Raw genomic sequence first — 20112 nt, forward strand, 5'->3', positions numbered from 1 at the left:
ACACAGTTTATAAGGTATATGTAATCATTAACCTAACTAATTTTACTAAATTAATAAGTAATAACTATGAACAATAAACCTTTAAAAAACTATGAACAATATAGTTTATTCTATAATAATGAAATTTGGTTCTGCTTTTTTGGCTTATATGAAATTTGGTTCAGCTATCAACAGATTAGAAGAGTTTAGTATAGCCTCAATTTAAAAACTACTTAAATTATTTTCTTTTCTTTTAATTAATTAGTCAATTGGTTATCTCCAAATAATATTTGATTTGATATATAAAACATTTACTACATCTAATAATAAATGAATTTAGATTAAAAAAAATGTTAAAATATAACATTCATACCGATGAAAGACGACAAACTTTGGCACAACGGTAGGATAAGGTTGCGTCCCTGACTTGGAGGTCACGGATTCATATCCTTGAAACAACTTCTCACTTGCAGATTTGAAAGAGAGAAAAACAAAACGAATAATTTATCATGCTTAAGCAGAGACCTAGGAAGTCAGGAGTCAAACTAACAGGAGCAAAACCATGAAACTTTGAAGCTATAGATATAATCCATCGTTGATAAGACTTGGCCACATATAAAAAAGAATTAAAAGAACTTTCCCTATCAAAATATGTACATATATTCACAACTCGATTCTCATATTCCATAATCTATATTATACACCCCTGGAATCAGGGAAAAGGAACTAAAATGCTCCAAGTAGTTTACCTATACAGATTCCAGAATATTATGTCAGCTTTCATTCCCTTCGATCTGACAGAAAGAAGAAAAAAAACAGATTCAGCCAAAAAATTCCAAGCTAACCAATAAAATAAACAGTAAAAACGGAAAAGTATATGTAATATAAGGTTTTATTGTGAGCCTAAACAGAGAATGAACTACTTAGATAAATCAGGATGCTTAACTATTCAATGTTCAAAGCTTTTTCTTAAATATATTCTAATTCAGAAACATGATGCATTCTTGTAAGTGTAAAGCACTAAAAAGCTAGCCGTTTTCTTGAGTTCAAAAGAATCAAAACTATAAATTAATGAGCTGGTGTGTGCACAGCTAAAACTCAAGGCAAGAACAATCTTCTATAAATTTGAATCCACGAGCTCGATTGCATCCTTAAATATAGCAGCTCTATTAAGTGAAATAATTAGAAGACTAAACAGTTAGGTCCATAACCATCCTCAATAACCAAATTACCACTTGGAATCAAGCTATCCAGCCTTCATTTAATTTTACATTTATAAACTATAAAAATAAAATAAAAAAATTAATGCTACATGTATCTATATTGGTGGACACATGAAGCCCATATGCATGAGTGAATTATAGTCATCAAACTATGAAGAAAAAAAAAAAACTTCATTTAAAGGGGACATACAGAAGTCTGTTAATCATAACCATTCTCTATTAAGTGAAATAATTAGAAGACTAAACAGTTAGGTCCATAACCATTCTCAATAACCAAATTACCACTTGGAATCAAGCTATCCAGCCTTCATTTAATTTTACATTTATAAACTATAAAAATAAAATAAAAAAATTAATCCTACATGTATATATATTGGTGGACATGAAGCCCATATGCATGAGTGAATTATAGTCATCAAACTATGAAGGAAAAAAAAACTTCATTTAAAGGGGACATACAGAAGTCTGTTAGAGATCATTTCCTTTTAGCATCTATGAACATAGCTCGAGTCCAGTGCTCAACATCCTCACTTTGTGATGGCGGTGGAGGAAGAGTGGGATGTTCAACAATGTCCCATCCTTCAATTAGGCACTCACTTTTTCCATCAGATGAATCAGTAGGATAAAGAAAACTAGCAGCAGAACTTGGCATATAATTCTCAATTCTCTGCAATCAAAAGAAAAGCATAAAATATATCACATATCTAAACCCAATCCAATGTTGAAGCTCGCAGTATTATTGATTTTTTGAATCAATCAAGGTATTGTTAGACATGGGACTTAATCGGCTCTGTTATGTTACTATGCCTGGTAGCAGGAGTTAGTTAATTGTAATGGGTTAACCTGTCTATAAATAGAAATAGGAGTGTGTAATTCAGATGTGGTTAGGAGAGTTAAGGTATCATAACAACCTGAAGTGTATCATTTGCCCAATTGAATAGAGAATTCTTTCTTTTCTTCTTCTAGAGAAGTTGGTCCCTATCAGGCACAAATCAAACACAGCCTCCTTCATTCCCCTTTATGTAAGCATTTATATTTTAAAGCCATATAGGTTGATTTAGAACAAACATGAATTCGGTGAATATCGAAGCACTGTACAAAAGTTAAGGAACTTTGCCCTTTAAGTTTTATACTCCTTTTCAAGCAACTATGGGAATCCAAATGATAGTTGTTTGCTAGATTTAATTGGAAAGTGATGAATCAAAGACACTAATGCATAAAATATGAATCAAAACTACCAGCATTTTCATTCAAATTATAAGATGATGAGAAAAGATATACCGTTGTGGGCACAGAATGTGCACTTTCCAGCAAAGTAGTTGAGGAAATAGCAGAGTTCATATTCCATACAGATTTGTTCAATTGTTGAGCTTGTTTGCATGTCCTGAATGAAATTAAAAAATTCAGGCACAATGCTGTTTGCATTCTATATAAGGGGAGGGGGGTATTACGCCAAACTTTGTGGTGCAGATTAAATTGCTAGATTAGACAAAAACCAAAGCCTTAAAAAAATTCAAACATCTAGTTTGTTTTAGCTTGAGAGGTTTCAAATGAGGTTCTAGTGAAAGCACAAAAAAACTTCCGTTAGTAAAAACTGCATTGTGAAGTGTTATTTTTTTTAAACTCCTACTGGAACTAAAACAAATGCTATAGAGCTCTAGCACAAGCTCCCCGACACATACTAGTTGTTCAGAAATTCCGCAGACATGAATACATGATTCTCCTGACAGCCAGTTTCAGTAGTAAAAGAATATATCTATGATAAGGCAGAAGAGAAAAAAATTAGCTATTGGGTATCCTGTGTCCTCGGAAGGAAAATATAACTAAAGGAAACGTCTAAACATCAGATACAACTGTCCTTCGTACATTCATGAATGTCCCAGAGCACAATAAATATGACAATACCTAGAGCGAGCCATTTTCAAGGAGAACACAGATCGAACTTCCTTGGATGATGAAAGAGTAGCCAATAACTTGGCAAATGCTTCAAACGTAGATGCCTCCGAAGGGACATCCAAACATAGGGAGTTGTAACAGTATGCAGTAATGCATGCTACACTTTTCTTTAAAAGTGAAATTCCTTTCTGCAGATCTTTGTGTGATTGAACAGAATGCGAAGAAGCTAAAGAATAGTTAAAGCTACTACTCCCAGATGAATCCAGACGAGGCCTCCTGTCAGATTCTATTGACGCGACACCGAAATTGCTTGAACTTTTATCAGTCCATGAGTTTTCCCCACTGTTTGAGCAATAATTTTGGCGAGGTATAAAAAGAGGATATTCATTGCTGAAAAAGAAAAAGTAGTTTAGTTAAAGTCTTTGCTTAAAGATAAACCATGCCAAATATAATATTAGCAAAATACCTCCTGGAGGAAGGTCGTGCATCACAATAAGAATCTCGTTGCCATATTCGAGAGCAAGAACCCTGAGAAAAATTTAAAAAGTTTATAAATATACAACATTAAGTTCCTTCTGACAGAAAAAGACAAAAAGGAGTCTTTAAGACCATATTACTGGATTCACAATCATCGACATCAATAAATACCAAACTGTAAAATGAGAATATCAATTGTAGTGGGAAAAGGAACATTAATCACATTTTGCATACATCAAAACCCAATGATATTTAATAGGCTTTAGTATATTCAGTCCCTGAAAATAAGAATATTTGAATTCTAGCCATTTGTAATAATCCCAACATTTGCCATAAATAGTGTGTTTCTAGTCCATAAAAACCAATGTTATTAAAACCGGACCGGCCGGTTCTAGTACATAAAAGGGTGAACTAAAAACATGTCATTTGTGTATATATAGGTACAAAGTGAATAGAATTCACATAGGGACTAATTTCTTGAAGGAAAAAAAACTTATGTTCATGAACCAAAAACAATTTTAAACCTATTATGTATTATGGAAAGCGTCAAACCTAATTTGATAATATACTATATAAGAAGATACAGAAATGTGCTAAAATTTTCTTCGAATATTTTTAAAAACTAATATTTTTCTACCTCCTATCAACATTCAGTAAGATGAAATCTTAAAAACCATAGATCATCAAAAAAAAATTGTATAAAAACAAGCACCAAATAGACACAAGTTTGGAACATGCTCTATAACTTATTTCGAAAAAAATAAAGGAATACTTTATGTAGATAGCACCCTATGCACCATCCACTCGTACAATTTCAATCTCAACCAAGTTAAATAAACATGAATCCTAATGCTACATTGATCCTCCAGTGCAATCAAATGATAATGACTAACAATCTAACATAACCACCCTTAACCAGAATATATCAAAAGTGATCTTACAGAAAACAGAAACCCATTGATTGGACACCAATACAATGCTTACCGCAAAACCTGAGTTATGAAGCGCTGGGGCAGCCAAGTTGTGAACAACAAGATTTAGAAGTTGAACCATGTATCTGTTTTCCAAATTACAAACATGAATATAACTGGTTACATGTAACAAGAATATTGAACCAAAGTAAAATTTGTGTAACAATGTCAATAGGGAGTACCCTAAAGATGCAGAAAGCTCTTCTGATGGAACAGAATGTGGATCAAGTGCTCTTGGTAAGCGCGCATTGCATATTTGATCATATTGACCACTACAATCATCCCTCTTCTCTCCCTCTATAACCACCTGACACCATAAGGACAATAGTGTGTAAGCATGCTTTGAAACTTTATCAAATTATAAAGAATAAATGATAACTAGTTACAAGACATCTAATCAGCTAGGATATTTAACAAGCACTTAACCATGTGTCCTTTTCCAATTCATCGTATTTCTTTCCCCCCTAACCCCCACAACATAATTCTAATTATATGGGCTCCAAGCATGCAACAATTAAAGGAATTAGATTTTTACATCACTTTTTAAATAAATAAAAAATCACTTTAAGGGTTTTCATCCATGTATTACAATTATAAACATCAATAAAATCTAAAAACTTCTTAAAGTAAATTGTTTTGAGTAGCTTCTCTTTAAATTATTTTATTAGGATATTTTTTAAAAATACGTGATTTTCATTATTATTGTAAAACATACACAAAATTAGCTTCTACTTTTCTTAAAAATCTATAAATTATGGAACACAAAAAATGCTTTTTTTTTATATAATTTGTAACAAATAGGATGGCTATGGCATGTGAGAAGAAAACCAATATAAGCTCTACTTAGAAGAGCTCATCAGAGGGAGAATAGCCTAATTAAACTAGAGGTAGATGTAGACCAATAAATACCCAAAATGGAACCGCGGAGAAGGGTCTACAATTAAATGATCTCTCCAACGAATTGGTTTGTGAAAAATTAAAGATTACAAGTACAACAAAAATAGAAGAAAATAAAATAAAAGCACGAAAACATGAAACTTATGGTTGCATTCAAGATCTCAAGTCCCATTACATTCTACTCATTGAGGGAAAAGTCGGCACAAAATCCAGACTCCAGAGCATTTTCAAAGAATGTTTAACTTCATAATAAATCATATATTCATTGACATGAACCAACAAAATATTATTCATCAGCATAAATTGACTTTACCCGGCGTTGTGGAAACAACTTGCATATCTGTTTTATGACCACAGACTGTTTATGAAGACGCTCAGAGGTAATTGCCACCTGAATATATAAAAATATGAGCATAAATTTTGAGGTTCCTCAAAAAGAAATGATATTCCAAATATGATTTAGAAATGGAACACCAAAGGAACATAAAAGAAAAGTAGACTGTATTAAAAAATAAAACACGGAAATTAACACTTGCTGGAAGTGAAATAAACAAATGGTGCTCACATGCCCTAAGCTCTGGGTGCCTATAAGATTAGGGTAGAACTTCTCCAGTTGTTCCACTCGATTCTTTTCCAACTGCAAAGAGTACAATAATAAACCATCTACATCTTCATAACTTGATGAGTAATTGCCATGCAATAGCAATAGCATTAGTAAATAAAGGTCAAAAGAAGTAACATAATACCATAGAAAGGGCAGATTCAAGCACTCCATATTTAAGTTTCAGATCAGCGGACAAGGCCTCTATCTTAGCTCTTCCTGTAAGGTTTACTGATTACACTAAATTCAAAGATTGGAATTTACATCTCAAGAATTTCATTCCAGTATACGAGGGTTCTAACCTTGAGTAGCTTGTTCTTTACTATGACGGAGCTTCTCCCTCAACCTTGCAAGCTTTTCGTGTCGAAGCACTCTCCAATTTGTTTGATCGTCTCCCTTTCCCTTATTAATATTATACACAAACTTATTACTTGACTTGAATATCAATAACTTACTTGAATTGAATATCAATATTGCAAGATGTCTTGCAAAATATAATGTTGTTTCCCTTGCCATAGAAAATGGTAAATTTCAAAAGTAACTAGAAATCAATAATTTTGAAAAACAAATAATATAAACTTGGCACTAAGCATGTCTATAACCTGAACCCAGACTCTTTACAGCCATGCAGCCGGTCCAACCTAATCTCGCCCGATGAATTTTAGTTACCTTTTGGTTGTTTGAAGTATTAGATACACTTATATACAGAAACTTATATAGTTGGAATGTCGTGAAAATTTGACAATTGTGTTTAATCACACCTTTTTTTCTTTTCACTTTATTGCATAAATCAAAACCCTAAGTTCAAACTATACAGCTACAGTCCAGCGTAAATCAATACATACAGCAAAGTCTTAATCATTGAAACAATAATCATCTTCAGTATTCATCAATCAACATTTAAAACAGAAATTGAAGATTATCAAATTTATTTCCAAACTTGATTAACTTAGGATCAAGTAAGATTCAAACCTTACGGACAAGAACTTCGCTCAATTTTGAGTACAACGAATCTCGACGCTCTTTCAATGATTTCAACGAAGTGTTATACTCATTTAACCTACCAAAATCAAACAAATAAAAAAAATAATCAAAATAAATCAAATCAGCACAATTTCGAACAAACTATATACCTGTATTATAAGAAATTTAAACAAAGTTTCAAACACCTAAAGAAGAAATTAATCAATTAAGCAAAGTATATACCTGTAGTTGACACAAATAGAACAAATAGAAGGTTGATTCGAATTCTCACATATGGCGCAATTGCAGGGTTTTCTCGCCATATCCAGCTTCTCAGTTCTATCGGTATTGAAAGCAAAAGAGGCTATTGTGACGATGAAGAACGGTGGGTATTGAGAAGAAAGGAAGGGAAAGTGAAACCCTAGGAAGAAGACGATTGAAGGAAGCAACGCCCGTGGTATCGTTCGTGAATTGTAACTCGTTGAGTCTTGAGTTTAAACGCATCGTATGCGTTACAATTTCATGAATGATGATCTCATCCGCTTCAAAGTAATAGTTTAAATTTAACCAAGAAATGAGGAAAAAGAAAGGCAAAAATATCCATGCTTCGTAACTATAAGTTTGTACCCACAAAAAAAAAAAAAAAAAAAATATATATATATATATATATATATATATATATATATATATATATATATATATATATATATATGTCTTTTTTTATATATACGAAATGGGTGAACTTATCCTGAATTTCGATCGTGACGTCCGACACAATTCGATCGTGATGTCCGACATAATTAATTTTGATATTTTTGTTAGTTGAACTAGAATTTGTGGACAACATATAAGTCATATGTCATTTATTTTATTTACTTGTAACAGTTTAATCCTTTATTTATTTTATTTTATAAACTTTTGTCTCATTTTTTTAATTAAAGCAATACTTATATATATTTTTTAAAATCTTTTTTAATAAATTTTAGGGTTAAATATATTTTTGGTCTCTATAGTTTTTCAAAATTTTCATTTTAGTCCCTGAAATTTTTTTTTACACTTTTTAGTCCTGAAATTTTTTTCGTCAATGTTTTTAGTCCATACTTTTTATTCAACTCGTGTAATGTTAAGTTCTAGTAATGTTAAAAGAGTGTTATTTAATGGTACAGATAAAGAAAAGCCTAAAACTCCCATCCAAATAACAATCAGAGATACATGAAATTTTCAGTGTTTTCTAGTTTCTTATCCATTGGATTGATCTAATGGTTAAAATTTGGAGAAGAGAGAAAAGTAGACAAATGAGGAAGAAGATCCGGATTCTTATGGTGTGATTGGTTGTGAAAAAATTGTGAAGAGATAAATAGGTGAGAGAGAATATAAAAAGAGAGAAAAAGATGAAAATAGAGTAGATTTGATGTGTTAATCGGTATAAGGGAGAAACTTGGGGTGTACATGGGTTGGGCAAATTCGGTCGACCCGGTCAAACCCACCCAATCCAACTCAGAAAAGTGGGTTGGGTCGGACAAGTAGGTGGATATGGATTTCAAAAATGAAAAACCCATTAAAAAAATCGGGTTTCGGGTAAAACCGGACCCAACCCAAAAAACTCACTAACCCACTAGTGCTATGTTTTTTGAAATTTTTTTATGAAAATACTAAAGATTTTTTCATTTGATTATTAAATATTTTTATATTGAAAATAAGTTATACTATTTTGTACGAAAATAAAAAAAGATTGAATAATTTTTATGAACAAATATAATAATTTTTCGCATTATTTTTTTAAAATTTTAAAAAATTGAGTAATTTTCATAAACAAATATAGTGATTCATGGTTTATTCATTTGATATTAAAAAAAGCAAAAAAATCATTTGGATAACACGCTATCCAACCCGTAAATTAGTAGATTTACACAAAAAAATGGGTGATTATTTTTTATAGTGAAAAAAAGTTACCCTATTTTTCAAGAAAATATATTGATGGAGTTATTTTTTATGAAAAAAATATTATGATTCAACATTTAGATATTTAATATAAAAAAAATAGAAAAATAATTTAGGCAACCCACAACCCAATCCAACCCAGAAATTAGTGGGTTTACCCAACCCAGCCCAATGTTATAACGAGTGGTTATTTTACTAAACCCAACCCGGAGTACCATATGTGATTTGAGTTTTGGTTTTGGCCAAACTCAACCCAATCCGGCCCACGTACACACCTAGGAGAAACATAAGAAATACTGAAATAGAGAATAAAGAAGTTTTGTTTATTTTCAGAGTTTTTCTCTCCAAAACAATTTTTAAGTCAAATGTTTCCCGCACAAACAGTACTTTTTTCCATCTTTCAAATTTCGAATCCCCCCAAAACCTTCTTCTCTTCTCTATTTATGAACCTCTCTCTGCCTCTTCTTTAATATTGATTTCCCCTTCAACCTCTCACTTTCTCTCTCTTCCAGCTTGGGTTTCAAATCAAAAATCAATTTCAACTCAAAACCCTTAACACCTAATTATTTCTGATTGTCCTCAAAACCCTCTTCCCACTGATTCCTTCGTTTCTGATTTATCAAACCCTAGTTTTCGTGCATAAAAAAGCTTTTTCGGCCTTCTGCATTAAATGAAAGACAGTCAAGAAGAGGTGATGATGGAGGGAAACCAAGTAGGAGCAGAAGAACTTGGATCAAAGAGCAGCAACAAAGGTTTATTTTTCCTTCTATTTGTTAAATTTCAGATTTGTTTTTAAAGATTTGTATCAATTTTAATTTGTTTTGTTTGTTATTTGTAAAGAAAATCCATGAGTCAACAAAATTGCAAACGAGCTCTCCTTAATCGAAACTCATCAGAGTTCCCTTCTGAATTTGGAATTTGGGTAAGATTTTCATGCTCATTTCCTTCCCACTATTTTTTATGCCTGGTTTATATTTTCAGGTTTTTTTTTATTTATTTTATTTTTGAGTTTTACTGGCAGTGATGATAAAAAGGCCGGTCTTACGGCTGCCATTTACTTCTTTGGTAGTAGATTGATTAATGCTTTCGTGAAAGTGTCTTCTGAGCCGGTAAACAATATTCATAAATCATAAGTTTTTTTTTTTGTCTTAGATGAAGTGGTAATCCACTTAAATTAAACTCACAAATAATTGTGATATCCCGGGTTTGAACCCGGATCACGTCATCCGGCTTAACAATTTTGGCATTTTTGCCATTTGAGCTAGGACATATGGACATAAGATTTGCTTTCTAATTCCATGGGTTTAGGGTTTACATGAATGCTTATACTGCTTTTCAATAATAAACATTAAAGCATAGAGTTGATATGAATGCCATTTCAGTTTTTTAATAAAAGTTAAAATGCATTTAAATTCATCGTCTTTTTTGGATACAATGCATATATGTATTGAGTGATCAACAAAATGAAAAACAATATTTAGTAATTGATAGGGTGCTTCACAGATTTGACAGTAAATTCTGCATAATTATGCAGATTTTTATCTAGGCATGGCCAATTTTAACTTTAAAAACTATTTTTGAAATGATTGGAAAAAAGTTTAAATGCTTAAATTGTGAGGTTGCATTGCAAAAATGAAGTTTTTACAACTACAATGCTTATAGTAATTTCTTTCTTTTGAAGTATCCTTAATTTCTTTACAGGTTGTATTTATAGTATCAATACAACACTACTTTTCATGAAACTAGAGGTAGTTTTGGGAAGGAAGTATCCTACTGCTACTATATTTTGTGGAGAAAAGGACTTGCTTGATTGTGATGAGGATTAAACCATTACATTTGCAAAGCGTACAAGGGAGGATGAAGAGTCAAGCGCATAGTCTCTAATAAAAAGAGTTAACATGTTTTTATCAAAGATATATTTGAAAAGCACTAAACTTTTTTATTTTATTTGTGAATCAATTTTTTTCATTTTTTTAGAGATCTACTATCTTATAAATATCTTTTTGAGGCCTAAAAAGTAGAAGCCCGGCTCCATAGGTCACTTTGCACATTTAGCATACTAGTAGTGAGTAGTTAATGATTAATCAATCATTAACCATTGATATTACTCAACTTAATCATCATTAAAACTAATTTCTTACTTTTGAGGAGCTTTACCCAACTTTAGATACTGGTATTCTGGTAAAGATATTTTAACATGCATTGTCCAAAAAATATTTAAAATTTAAATAGTCTTAGTCCTACAAGACCGAAATAAAACATGTCTCAAGGAGGGAAAGGAAGTAAGGGGTTGGGAAAGGGTGGTGCCAAACATCAACACAAAGTTCTGAGTAGAGCTGTAAAAAGGGCCTTAAGGGGCCGGCCCTTTAAGGGGCGGACCCACTTATTCCTGATTATTAATTTTATTTAAATTTTAAACACAGTTTTTTTAGGGTGCCGATCGTGGACAGTGCTGATTGAAGAAAAAGAGAATAAGTTCACGACACTAGAAAAATTGTTTAAAATTTAAATAAAATTAATAATCAGGAATAAGTGGGTCCGCCCCTTAAAGGGCCGGCCCCTTAAGACCCTTTTTACAGCTCTAGTTCTGAGAGATATAACATTCAAATACTATTGATTTTTCTAATTCCTCCAAGAGGCCCATGGCCCAATTGCTATTAGATCCACTATGGAAAAACCCTAGCTATATATTTGTAATGCTGCCTCTCTTTGAGGATAATGAATCGACTTGTAATTTATTTTCTTAGTTTTAAAATTCTGTCTTTAGTCTTTACTCTTTAGCATAACCCTAGTTTGTTACCATAGCTGAAGAACAAGCCAACACTTTCATTCAGTTAAACACAATCTACATCCTCCACCATGTTCATTGTAAGTTTATCAATTCACAATTCCGAGATTAAGGCTACAATTTATACTTCTGGGTTTGCATTGTTTTATTGTTAGGCTTAACTATACATTTAGTCCCTTACGTTTATTTTAAGTTTCAATCTGGTCCCTTACGTTTAAAAAGTATCAATTTGGTCCTTTACGTTTATTTTAGGTTTCAAGTTAGTCCTTTTTGTTAGTTTTGTCACTAACACTAGTACACGTGTCAGTGTGTCCAAGTGCCACATATTTGTCCACATAAGCAAATTGGCTGCCACATGTGACAAAATTGACGAAAGGACTAACTTGAAATCTAAAATAAACGTAAAGGACCAAATTGATACTTTTTAAACGTAAGGGACCAAATTGAAACCTAAAATAAACGTAAGGGACTAAATGTGTAGTTAAGCCTTATTGTTATTATTATTTCGGTAATGAAATGTTGATGTTAGTTCATGTGTTTTTGTATATATAGGAATTAAATTGTCCTGCTAGTGTGATAAAGCAACCGGGAAAACTGTTTGCTGAAGCTCACAAAAACTGTGCCTACTGAGTGAGCCTGAAATTGTGCCTTTGATTGAAGCATGCATTGCAAAAGATGGTGTAAATTGTAAAATATGCTGATCATCAATGGTAAGATGTATAGATATATGTGAAATTGATTAATGGATTTATAACATGTTTGGAACTTTCGATTGATTTATTTGAGTTTTGATATAGACAAAAGCATTTGTGAGACTATTTGAGAGAGGTTATGGAAGCAAACTTATTTGAGTTTATATACATTACTGACATAACACATAAGCACTTGTGAGATTATTTGAGAGAGGTTATGAAAATAACTTATGATTGACTTATTTGAGTTTATACTTTATATAAACTACTGAAACAAGTACTGGTGAGATTATTTGAGAGGTTATGGAAGCTTATGACTTTGATAAGCTCTCCTGAATAGCCTATGAAAACATGTTGTATGTTCAGATATGTGGAGCGGATTTAGGGTATGTGTGGATTGACTTATTTGAGTTTATCAATTAACATAAGCACTTGCGAGACTATTTGAGAGAGGTTATGGCAATAAACTACGACTTTTATAAGCGCTACAAGATTAGTTTATGATAACAACTTATGGCTTATGAGAACAATATGGTTTTGTATTATTATATTTTCCAATTCTGCAATAAAAATAAGTTATACATAAGTGCTTAATTAAGTTGTTTATCCAATTAGCCACTTAGGGTTATTTATCCCCTACTTTGAATGATTCTTTTGAAATCCTTTTTATTAATTACTGATTTTGGATTTGGCATTACATTTTGTTTGTTATCTGGCTAAATTAGTATTTTGGCCATTAATTAATTTGTTGGTTTCATTTTAGTCTCATAATTATTTGTTGTTACTTTTAGGTCCCTTAACTTTGTTTCCGTTGATGTCCATGCCTCAATTTTAGTGTGGTACAAAATAAGTCTATCATGAACTTCTGTACTGAATGTTTGTATTTTTTTTCTTCTAATATTGAAAATAAACATGCAAAAGATGGGTTAACTAAGTTTTTATCTTGGTGGAGTAATTAATTTCATTGCTCTTTGGTTTGGTCTCTTTCTCTCTAAAGGATCTTGATCCATGATTTCATTGAGTGAATTTATGAAAAAACTAATTTTAATAAACAATATTACAACATATAGAAAAAGGTTCGGTTTGTTACAGTTACACCAACAAATAATAGATTTACATTAGACGGTGCAATGCCCCCATATTAAGACACGTAGGCGGAATTGGGGAAGTCCATATGCTCCAACAACCATAATTCCCAAGCGAATTTGATAGTTCATTTGAACCAAACGACCCAACGTGTACCTTTTAAGATAACCAAGGTATGCGTTGGGTTGTTTGGATCAAATTAACTATCAAAGTCGCTTAGAAATTATGGCTACTTGAGCTTATGGACAACCTTTTTTTCGTCCGCGTCTCTCCATATGAGGCGTTGCACTTCTGATGTAAATTTTGTTAGTGTAACAAACCGACTCTTTCCTATTTATGTTGAAAATTATTTTAGAGTTGCCAAAATTAGTTTTCCCACTGACGAAAATCTCATGCTGTTTTTTTATAACCTGTTTTCCCAAAATTAGTTTTCCCATTGCATGTAGCTGGCAACAACTTTCTAAACCTAGAACTAAAACTCTTTTCCACAACCGCTCTATTGAATATGATTTTGAGGTGACAAATGGGTTGTATGCATGCATTGAAAAGGTGGTTCCTACTACATAAGGTAAAAAACACACTCTTTGCAGTGCTGGTGTTATGTTTAGAAATAATTTGCAATTTCACAAAGGAATTCACTTTCACCAGGTGAGAATTAATGTATTTTTCAACTCTTCTAATTTTAAAATTTGGCACACTCGCATGCATTGCATAACATATTTGGATTTATATTCTAGCGCAATGTTTGTAGGTAAAAAATTGGTATTATGATTTGTGTGTAGATGTTATTCTTGTTTGCACAACTTAGACGCCTTTTCTTATGTGTGTTAAAATGATATGAAAATATAAGCTAATAGGTTTTGAAAAGTTAGCAAACTTTATTGAACTCATCCTATGATAGTTGATGTCCATGCCTCAATTTTAGTGTGGTACAAAATAAGTTTATCATGAACTTCTGTACTGAATGTTTGTTGTTGTTTTTTTTTTATTTAATGAAAAACCAATTTTGGCAACTCAATAAACAATATTGCAACATATAGAAAAAGGTTCGGTTTGTTATAGTTACACTAACATATAATAGATTTACATCAGACGGGGCAATGCCCCATATAAAGACACGTAGGCGAAACTGCGGAAGTCTATAGGCTCCAACAGCCATAATTTCCAAGCGACTTTGATAGTTCATTTGAATCAAATGACCCAACGCATACCTTGGGTATCCTAAAAAGTATACGTTTGGTCGTTTGGTTCAAATTAATCATCAAAGTCGCTTAGAAATTATGGCTACTGAGCTTATGGACGACTTCTGTTTCGTCCGTGTCTCTCCATATGAGGCGCTGCACTTCTGATGTAAATTTTGTTAGCGTAACAAACTGACCCTTTCCTATTTATGTTGAAAATTATTTTAGAGTTGCCAAAATTATAACGTTTACTTTCCTAGTTTCTATGACTATAGTTATTTATTAAATTTTAATGTTGTAATTTCTTTTTAAGAAAATGAATAAGTTAGAGCATATGGGATGCAACTTGGTTTGTGTCAAATATAATCAAGCATTGCGCCAAAGATAGACAACTATAAGGATGAAATTGACCCAATTTCACTTGGTGATATAGATGACTCATGTAATAAGTGACTGGTTGGGATGATGGATGCTGAAGAAGTTGATGCCTAGGAATGAAAAGGCGTTTGAGGTTTAGGATGCCCTTAATTGGGAAGTTGTTTATAGGGCTTTAGGAATTGGAGAGCCTACAGTATATACTAGGCAAACAACTAAAAAGCATAGTAGTTAATCCCGGATCCCGGAGCGGAGCGGCCAGCCCCAAAACTAGGATAGCGGCATCCCGGGGAGCAGGATGGCCGGGATGCCGCTATTATTTTTTATTTATTTATAAATTACATAAATAATATTATAAACATATAATTAATGTAAAATTAAACAAACATCTCAAAATCCATAAAACATTCATAAATTAAAAATTAAAAACACAAATCTCAAGTCTACAACACCTTCTTCATCTTTGTCAAAAAAAAAAAACACTTCATCATAAAGTAACTAAAAATTACCAACAAAAGTCAAGCAAAATAAATAAGCAAAAGTCAAGTCTCCAACACTTAGATTAATAAAGTAACTAAAAATTAAAACTCGAGTTCATCATCAAAGTCTAAGTCTAATCATCCGAGGTTGGAGAAGAAACAACAGATGAAGGTTGAAGAAGAAACGGCAGATGAAGGTTGAAGAAGTCTGGATCTTGAATTGTGGCTAAGGTTTAGTTAGGAGTAAGTAACAGTTTTAAAGGTAAAAAACCAATTTTACCCTTACTAAAATGAGTGAGATTTCAAAAATGGCATTTAAAACCCATGAAAACAAAATCTCAGTCCTAACCCGGGATGGCAACTCGGGACCCGCTCCGCTCCGGTCCACTGGGAACCTGCTGGGATCCCACCGAGAAGCTTAGCTGCGCCGCTCCATCCCATCCCGTCCCGGCAGAGCTCCGCTCCGCTCTGCTCCACCGGGATCCCATCGGGATCGCCCGGGATTGACTACCATGCTAAAAAGAGAAGCTCCAGGCCCTAGTGTTGTTGGCGCTTCATCTAAAACAAAAAAGACGTTGGCTGGTTGTACTTCAAGACCCAATTTAACAATATTATTTTAAATTTTTTTTTCTTTCCGTGATTTAGCCAACACATTCTATACTTTCTTTTGATGACTAACCATGTTTAGTTTTCATTTAGGTTATTAAAGGAAAATTGAAGGTTTAATGAGCCAAACAAGTGGGGAAATTTGTTTCCCTTCCCTCAACTGTATGTTTGTGACAAAGTGGTGTGAATATTTCTTCTTGCGCTATGCTATTTGTCTTGATCAATAAGCCATCAGTTGCTTTCAAACCAAATGCTATATCAAGAAATTTATTTTCTGATAAAAGAAAATAGAGGAATTAGCAAGTCATAAATTGGCACAATAATAACACTCATGGTTATGCAATTGTGAAGAAGAATGAGAGGTTTGCAAATGCATACTTGATTTTAATGCACCTGACAACAACCTCAACAATTCTCTTGTTTATTCTTTCCATTCCCATCTTAACCTTTAGCAATTTGTTTTTGTAAGTAAAATTTGTCGATGAAAGCAAGGATCATTCCTTAAAAATTCTAATTTTATGAAGTAAACCTGCTAAAAATGAACTTACTCACATGTCGCATATTTCATTGTCAGCACAAGGAAGGTTATGCAGACATAGATTGATATGCAACCCAACCTGGCCATGGTAATCAATTATGTGTGCTGCCGTTGATATGACATAAAAAGAAGACACATTAACAATTTTACAGTACCATGTTATAATTCAGAAATAGAGTTTAACAGGTTTTCAAAACCACAGAATAAAATTTCCATCCACACTTATTAAATTGATTACATGTTGTCACTTGTCAGCGAACATAGTGATGAGAGGTTTGGATGTATGCATGAAGTCTTAGGTTCGATCTTCATCGGCAACATTGTAAATCATAATTGCAAAAAAACTCGAAAAAGATTACTGATGAATAATGAACTACTGTGATTTCACCAAAAATCGATTCTATGTATAAGATCAATTTTTCGATGCCAGCAGTACCAATCATTCCTATAATTTTTAAAATTGAAAACTTGAAATTGCTAATGCCTGAACACAAAATCTGCATAATTATTGAACCAAAAAAGTTATCTACATAATTATGCAGGATTTACTGTCAAACCCCTGGTTCCTAACTAATGTTGGTCATTTTGTTGATCATCAAAGCACTTGGTTTTGTCACACTTCCATATCAGACGGTCAACTCATCCCGGATTTATTTATTTCTATAAAAGTGAAGAGGGAGCATCCAAATATTATATTAACATTACCACTCAAAATTTGGCTGTACAATACTGTTATCAGAAATGTAATGTGAGCTATAATCTCAAAATGGAAGTAGACACAGTATCAATTTTATAGCCTTTTATTCATTTTTTTTTTGTGTCATGTGCTAATTAACAGTGATGAAGGTTTTCAAATCTATCTAAGAATCCAATTTACATTCATATACTCGAATCATGCTATCAGAAAGCTCGGCCCATTGGGCCTGAAGCATGAACGATGTAAGAAGCCGAACGATAGACCCGATAAGTTCTGATACCATGTCATGAATATCGAGACCTAACTCATCTTACAAAATAAGTTTGTAAGATGAGTATTGCCTCTCTTTATAAACTCTTCTCAAGAATCCTATTTGATGTGACACTAAATTCCACCTGAGTGTTGGCCGCTAACGAAAACAACATCACCACAAGATTTTTAAGCCATTTTTGAATACATACTTCACAATTTTATCATAAAGCTTTTAGGGATAAAGATCAACAACAGAAAAAACAGTTCTTAAAAGATTCAACAACATAAGAATAATAATTCAACAAGCTATTACTAATTTTCTAATTTTAATAATAATAAGAAGAATATTAATAACCCACCCTAACCCTAACCCCCAAAACCATAAAGGGTCCTTCCTTGCCTTTTGAGTGCATAAACAACATCCATAGCAGTAACTGTTTTGCGACGAGCATGTTCAGTATAAGTAACAGCGTCACGAATAACATTCTCAAGGAATATCTTGAGAACGCCACGCGTTTCTTCATAGATCAAACCACTTATACGCTTCACACCACCACGTCTTGCAAGACGACGAATAGCAGGTTTAGTTATACCTTGAATGTTATCTCTCAGAACTTTCCTATGACGCTTTGCGCCTCCCTTTCCCAAACCCTTTCCTCCTTTGCCTCTTCCAGACATGATGATTGCAAGATTCTCTTTAGTTTGTTGTTGTTGTTGTTGTTGTTGTAGTATCGATGGTTGTTGATGTTGATTTCATTTTGATACTACATGTGATGTGATGGTTTTATATTGGATTGGATTGCATTTGAGATGATGAATTTTCTGCCGTTGGTATGGGTTATCCGTGTGAGATACATGTTTCAAGATATGAACCGTTGGATTGTAAATGAATGCTATGTCACTCGGATCGCCAGCGTGGACTTCAATTTTTGGAGTGGCGCTAATATTTTATTTGAGTTAGGCAGATTCAATTTTGAAATGTTTGCTTCAATTTTCTTATTCCCTCCTCCGTAAAAATAGGAATTTCTTTTTTCACCCCAACATTTAACTCTTTACCCCTACAAACAACCTAATATTCCTATTTTACCCTTTTATTATGTCATTTCACCCTTACATTTAATCAAAGTTATACATGGAAAAACTAAAAAAAATTCTGAACAAACATATAGTGTTTCGGTAAAAAATTTGCAAACCAGAATAGTTAGATAAAGTATTCCGGTAACCAAAGTGAAGTGATGTCTCAACCACACCCAAAATCCAGTTTGCAATTTATTCAACAATGATCTTTGGCCAATATGCAATTCTATTTTAAAGCACAAACCGTCATTCGATTTAAAGGGTGGTTAGTGAGAAAGAAGCGATAAGGAATATTTTATGGTGAGGTTTGCTGCAATGTAAAAATGAAGGGAGGATCTGATTGGTGAAAATGAATTGAATGAGTTAATTAAAATAGAAGGTGTAAGAGAAGAACTGGAAGATGCCAAAAAACACTAGACAATAAAGCTTGAACTTTGGCCATGGAGGATTGTTCCGAAGAAGAAGCCACAAGACGAGGAACTTTTGGAGTTGTTGAACAATGGAGATCTCGTTACCGGAATACTTTATAAAACTATTCCGGTTTGCAATTTTTTTTTACTGGAATATTTAATTCAAGTGTTCCGAAAAAAAATTATGCGTTCCGGTTTGTAATTTTTATTAAATGTAAAAGTGAAATAAAATAATAAAAAGGTTAAAATAGGAATATTAAGTTGTTTATAGGGGTAAAGGGTTAAATGTTGGGGTGGAAAAAAAATTTCCGTAAAAATAACATTTCTTATCTATAGAGCTGGTCCGGCCCAATGGGCCAAACAATATAGATGTTTTCTCTTTCCACCCCGTGAATCTTTTATCCCCTTGAATTTCCAATTTTGCCCTTGAAAAAACTTCGGTTCGTCGAAAACCGAAGTTTTTTTTTGCCTTGAAAACAAATTTCGGTTTCTAAAAACCGAAATTTACTCTGAATTTTCACTAGTAAAAATTTGGTTTCTGCGAACCAAATTTTTCTGCAAGGGCAAAATTGGAATATTGAGGGGTATAAAAAATTCATAGAAGGTGGGGAGAGAAAACATTAACAATATATATATATAGGTTAGCCTGGCCCGACTCAATTATTGTTGGGTTACCTATTTCTTACCTACTTATACGTGTTCTATGAAAGTAAGATACATATTTTAATTTTTTTTATATCATATGAAGTTTATTTACCAAAGTTTTTTTTTTTTAACGTGGTATAAATGTGAATTTTTAGAACGGTATAAGTTCAATATAAAAGTAATGAAAATTATTACTTAAAAATTAAATTTTAAGCTCATATATTTAGGAACTTTTTATGATGTTCTATCAAATTTTGAATTATATTTTTTCCGTTTATGTTTAGTACATTATAGTGTAACATAAGTAGTAGATATTTGGATGTCTTAATCATTTGGTT

The 20112-nt window shown here is 32.6% G+C and overlaps 2 protein-coding genes, 1 long non-coding RNA gene and 1 other non-coding gene across 7 annotated transcripts; 2 read left to right on the plus strand and 2 right to left on the minus strand.

The window, feature by feature from the left end:
• Window positions 1–525: 525 nt before the first annotated feature.
• On the minus strand, window positions 526–7602 carry LOC123908037. Of its 2 annotated transcripts, none has more exons than XM_045958543.1 (13): window positions 7251–7601; window positions 7017–7104; window positions 6347–6446; window positions 6190–6263; window positions 6009–6080; window positions 5757–5834; window positions 4729–4853; window positions 4560–4632; window positions 3565–3626; window positions 3108–3488; window positions 2484–2586; window positions 1662–1869; window positions 526–773 (listed from the first exon to the last, which is right to left on the minus strand). In XM_045958543.1, the coding sequence occupies exons 1-12, from the start codon at window positions 7328–7330 to the stop codon at window positions 1678–1680; spliced, it is 1428 nt and encodes a 475-aa protein (XP_045814499.1). In that variant the 5' UTR covers window positions 7331–7601; the 3' UTR covers window positions 526–773; window positions 1662–1677. The 2 variants fall into 2 exon arrangements, with proteins under 2 accessions (XP_045814499.1, XP_045814500.1); XM_045958544.1 differs by lacking the exon at window positions 526–773 and adding an exon at window positions 2114–2180 and having other exon boundaries at window positions 1729–1869; window positions 7251–7602.
• A 2361-nt stretch (window positions 7603–9963) lies between these two features.
• On the plus strand, window positions 9964–10058 carry LOC123912048. The gene has a single exon (XR_006810908.1). It is a non-coding gene; the product is annotated as a small nucleolar RNA snoR113 (small nucleolar RNA).
• Window positions 10059–11537: 1479 nt separating this feature from the next.
• Window positions 11538–16638, plus strand: LOC123905446. 3 transcript variants are annotated; one of them, XR_006808373.1, is made up of 3 exons: window positions 11538–11816; window positions 12289–12446; window positions 16249–16638. It is a non-coding gene; the product is annotated as an uncharacterized LOC123905446 (long non-coding RNA). The 3 variants fall into 3 exon arrangements; XR_006808374.1 differs by lacking the exon at window positions 16249–16638 and adding an exon at window positions 15129–15397; XR_006808372.1 differs by lacking the exon at window positions 16249–16638 and having other exon boundaries at window positions 12289–13327.
• Window positions 16639–17984: 1346 nt separating this feature from the next.
• On the minus strand, window positions 17985–18372 carry LOC123910131 (histone H4). The gene has a single exon (XM_045961183.1). It carries the CDS (start codon window positions 18318–18320, stop codon window positions 18009–18011), a length of 312 nt encoding a protein of 103 aa, XP_045817139.1. The 5' UTR covers window positions 18321–18372; the 3' UTR covers window positions 17985–18008.
• Between the last annotated feature and the right edge of the window lie 1740 nt (window positions 18373–20112).

The sequence above is a fragment of the Trifolium pratense genome, linkage group LG2 (assembly GCF_020283565.1).
Source record: "Trifolium pratense cultivar HEN17-A07 linkage group LG2, ARS_RC_1.1, whole genome shotgun sequence".
Taxonomy (NCBI): Eukaryota; Viridiplantae; Streptophyta; class Magnoliopsida; order Fabales; family Fabaceae; genus Trifolium; species Trifolium pratense.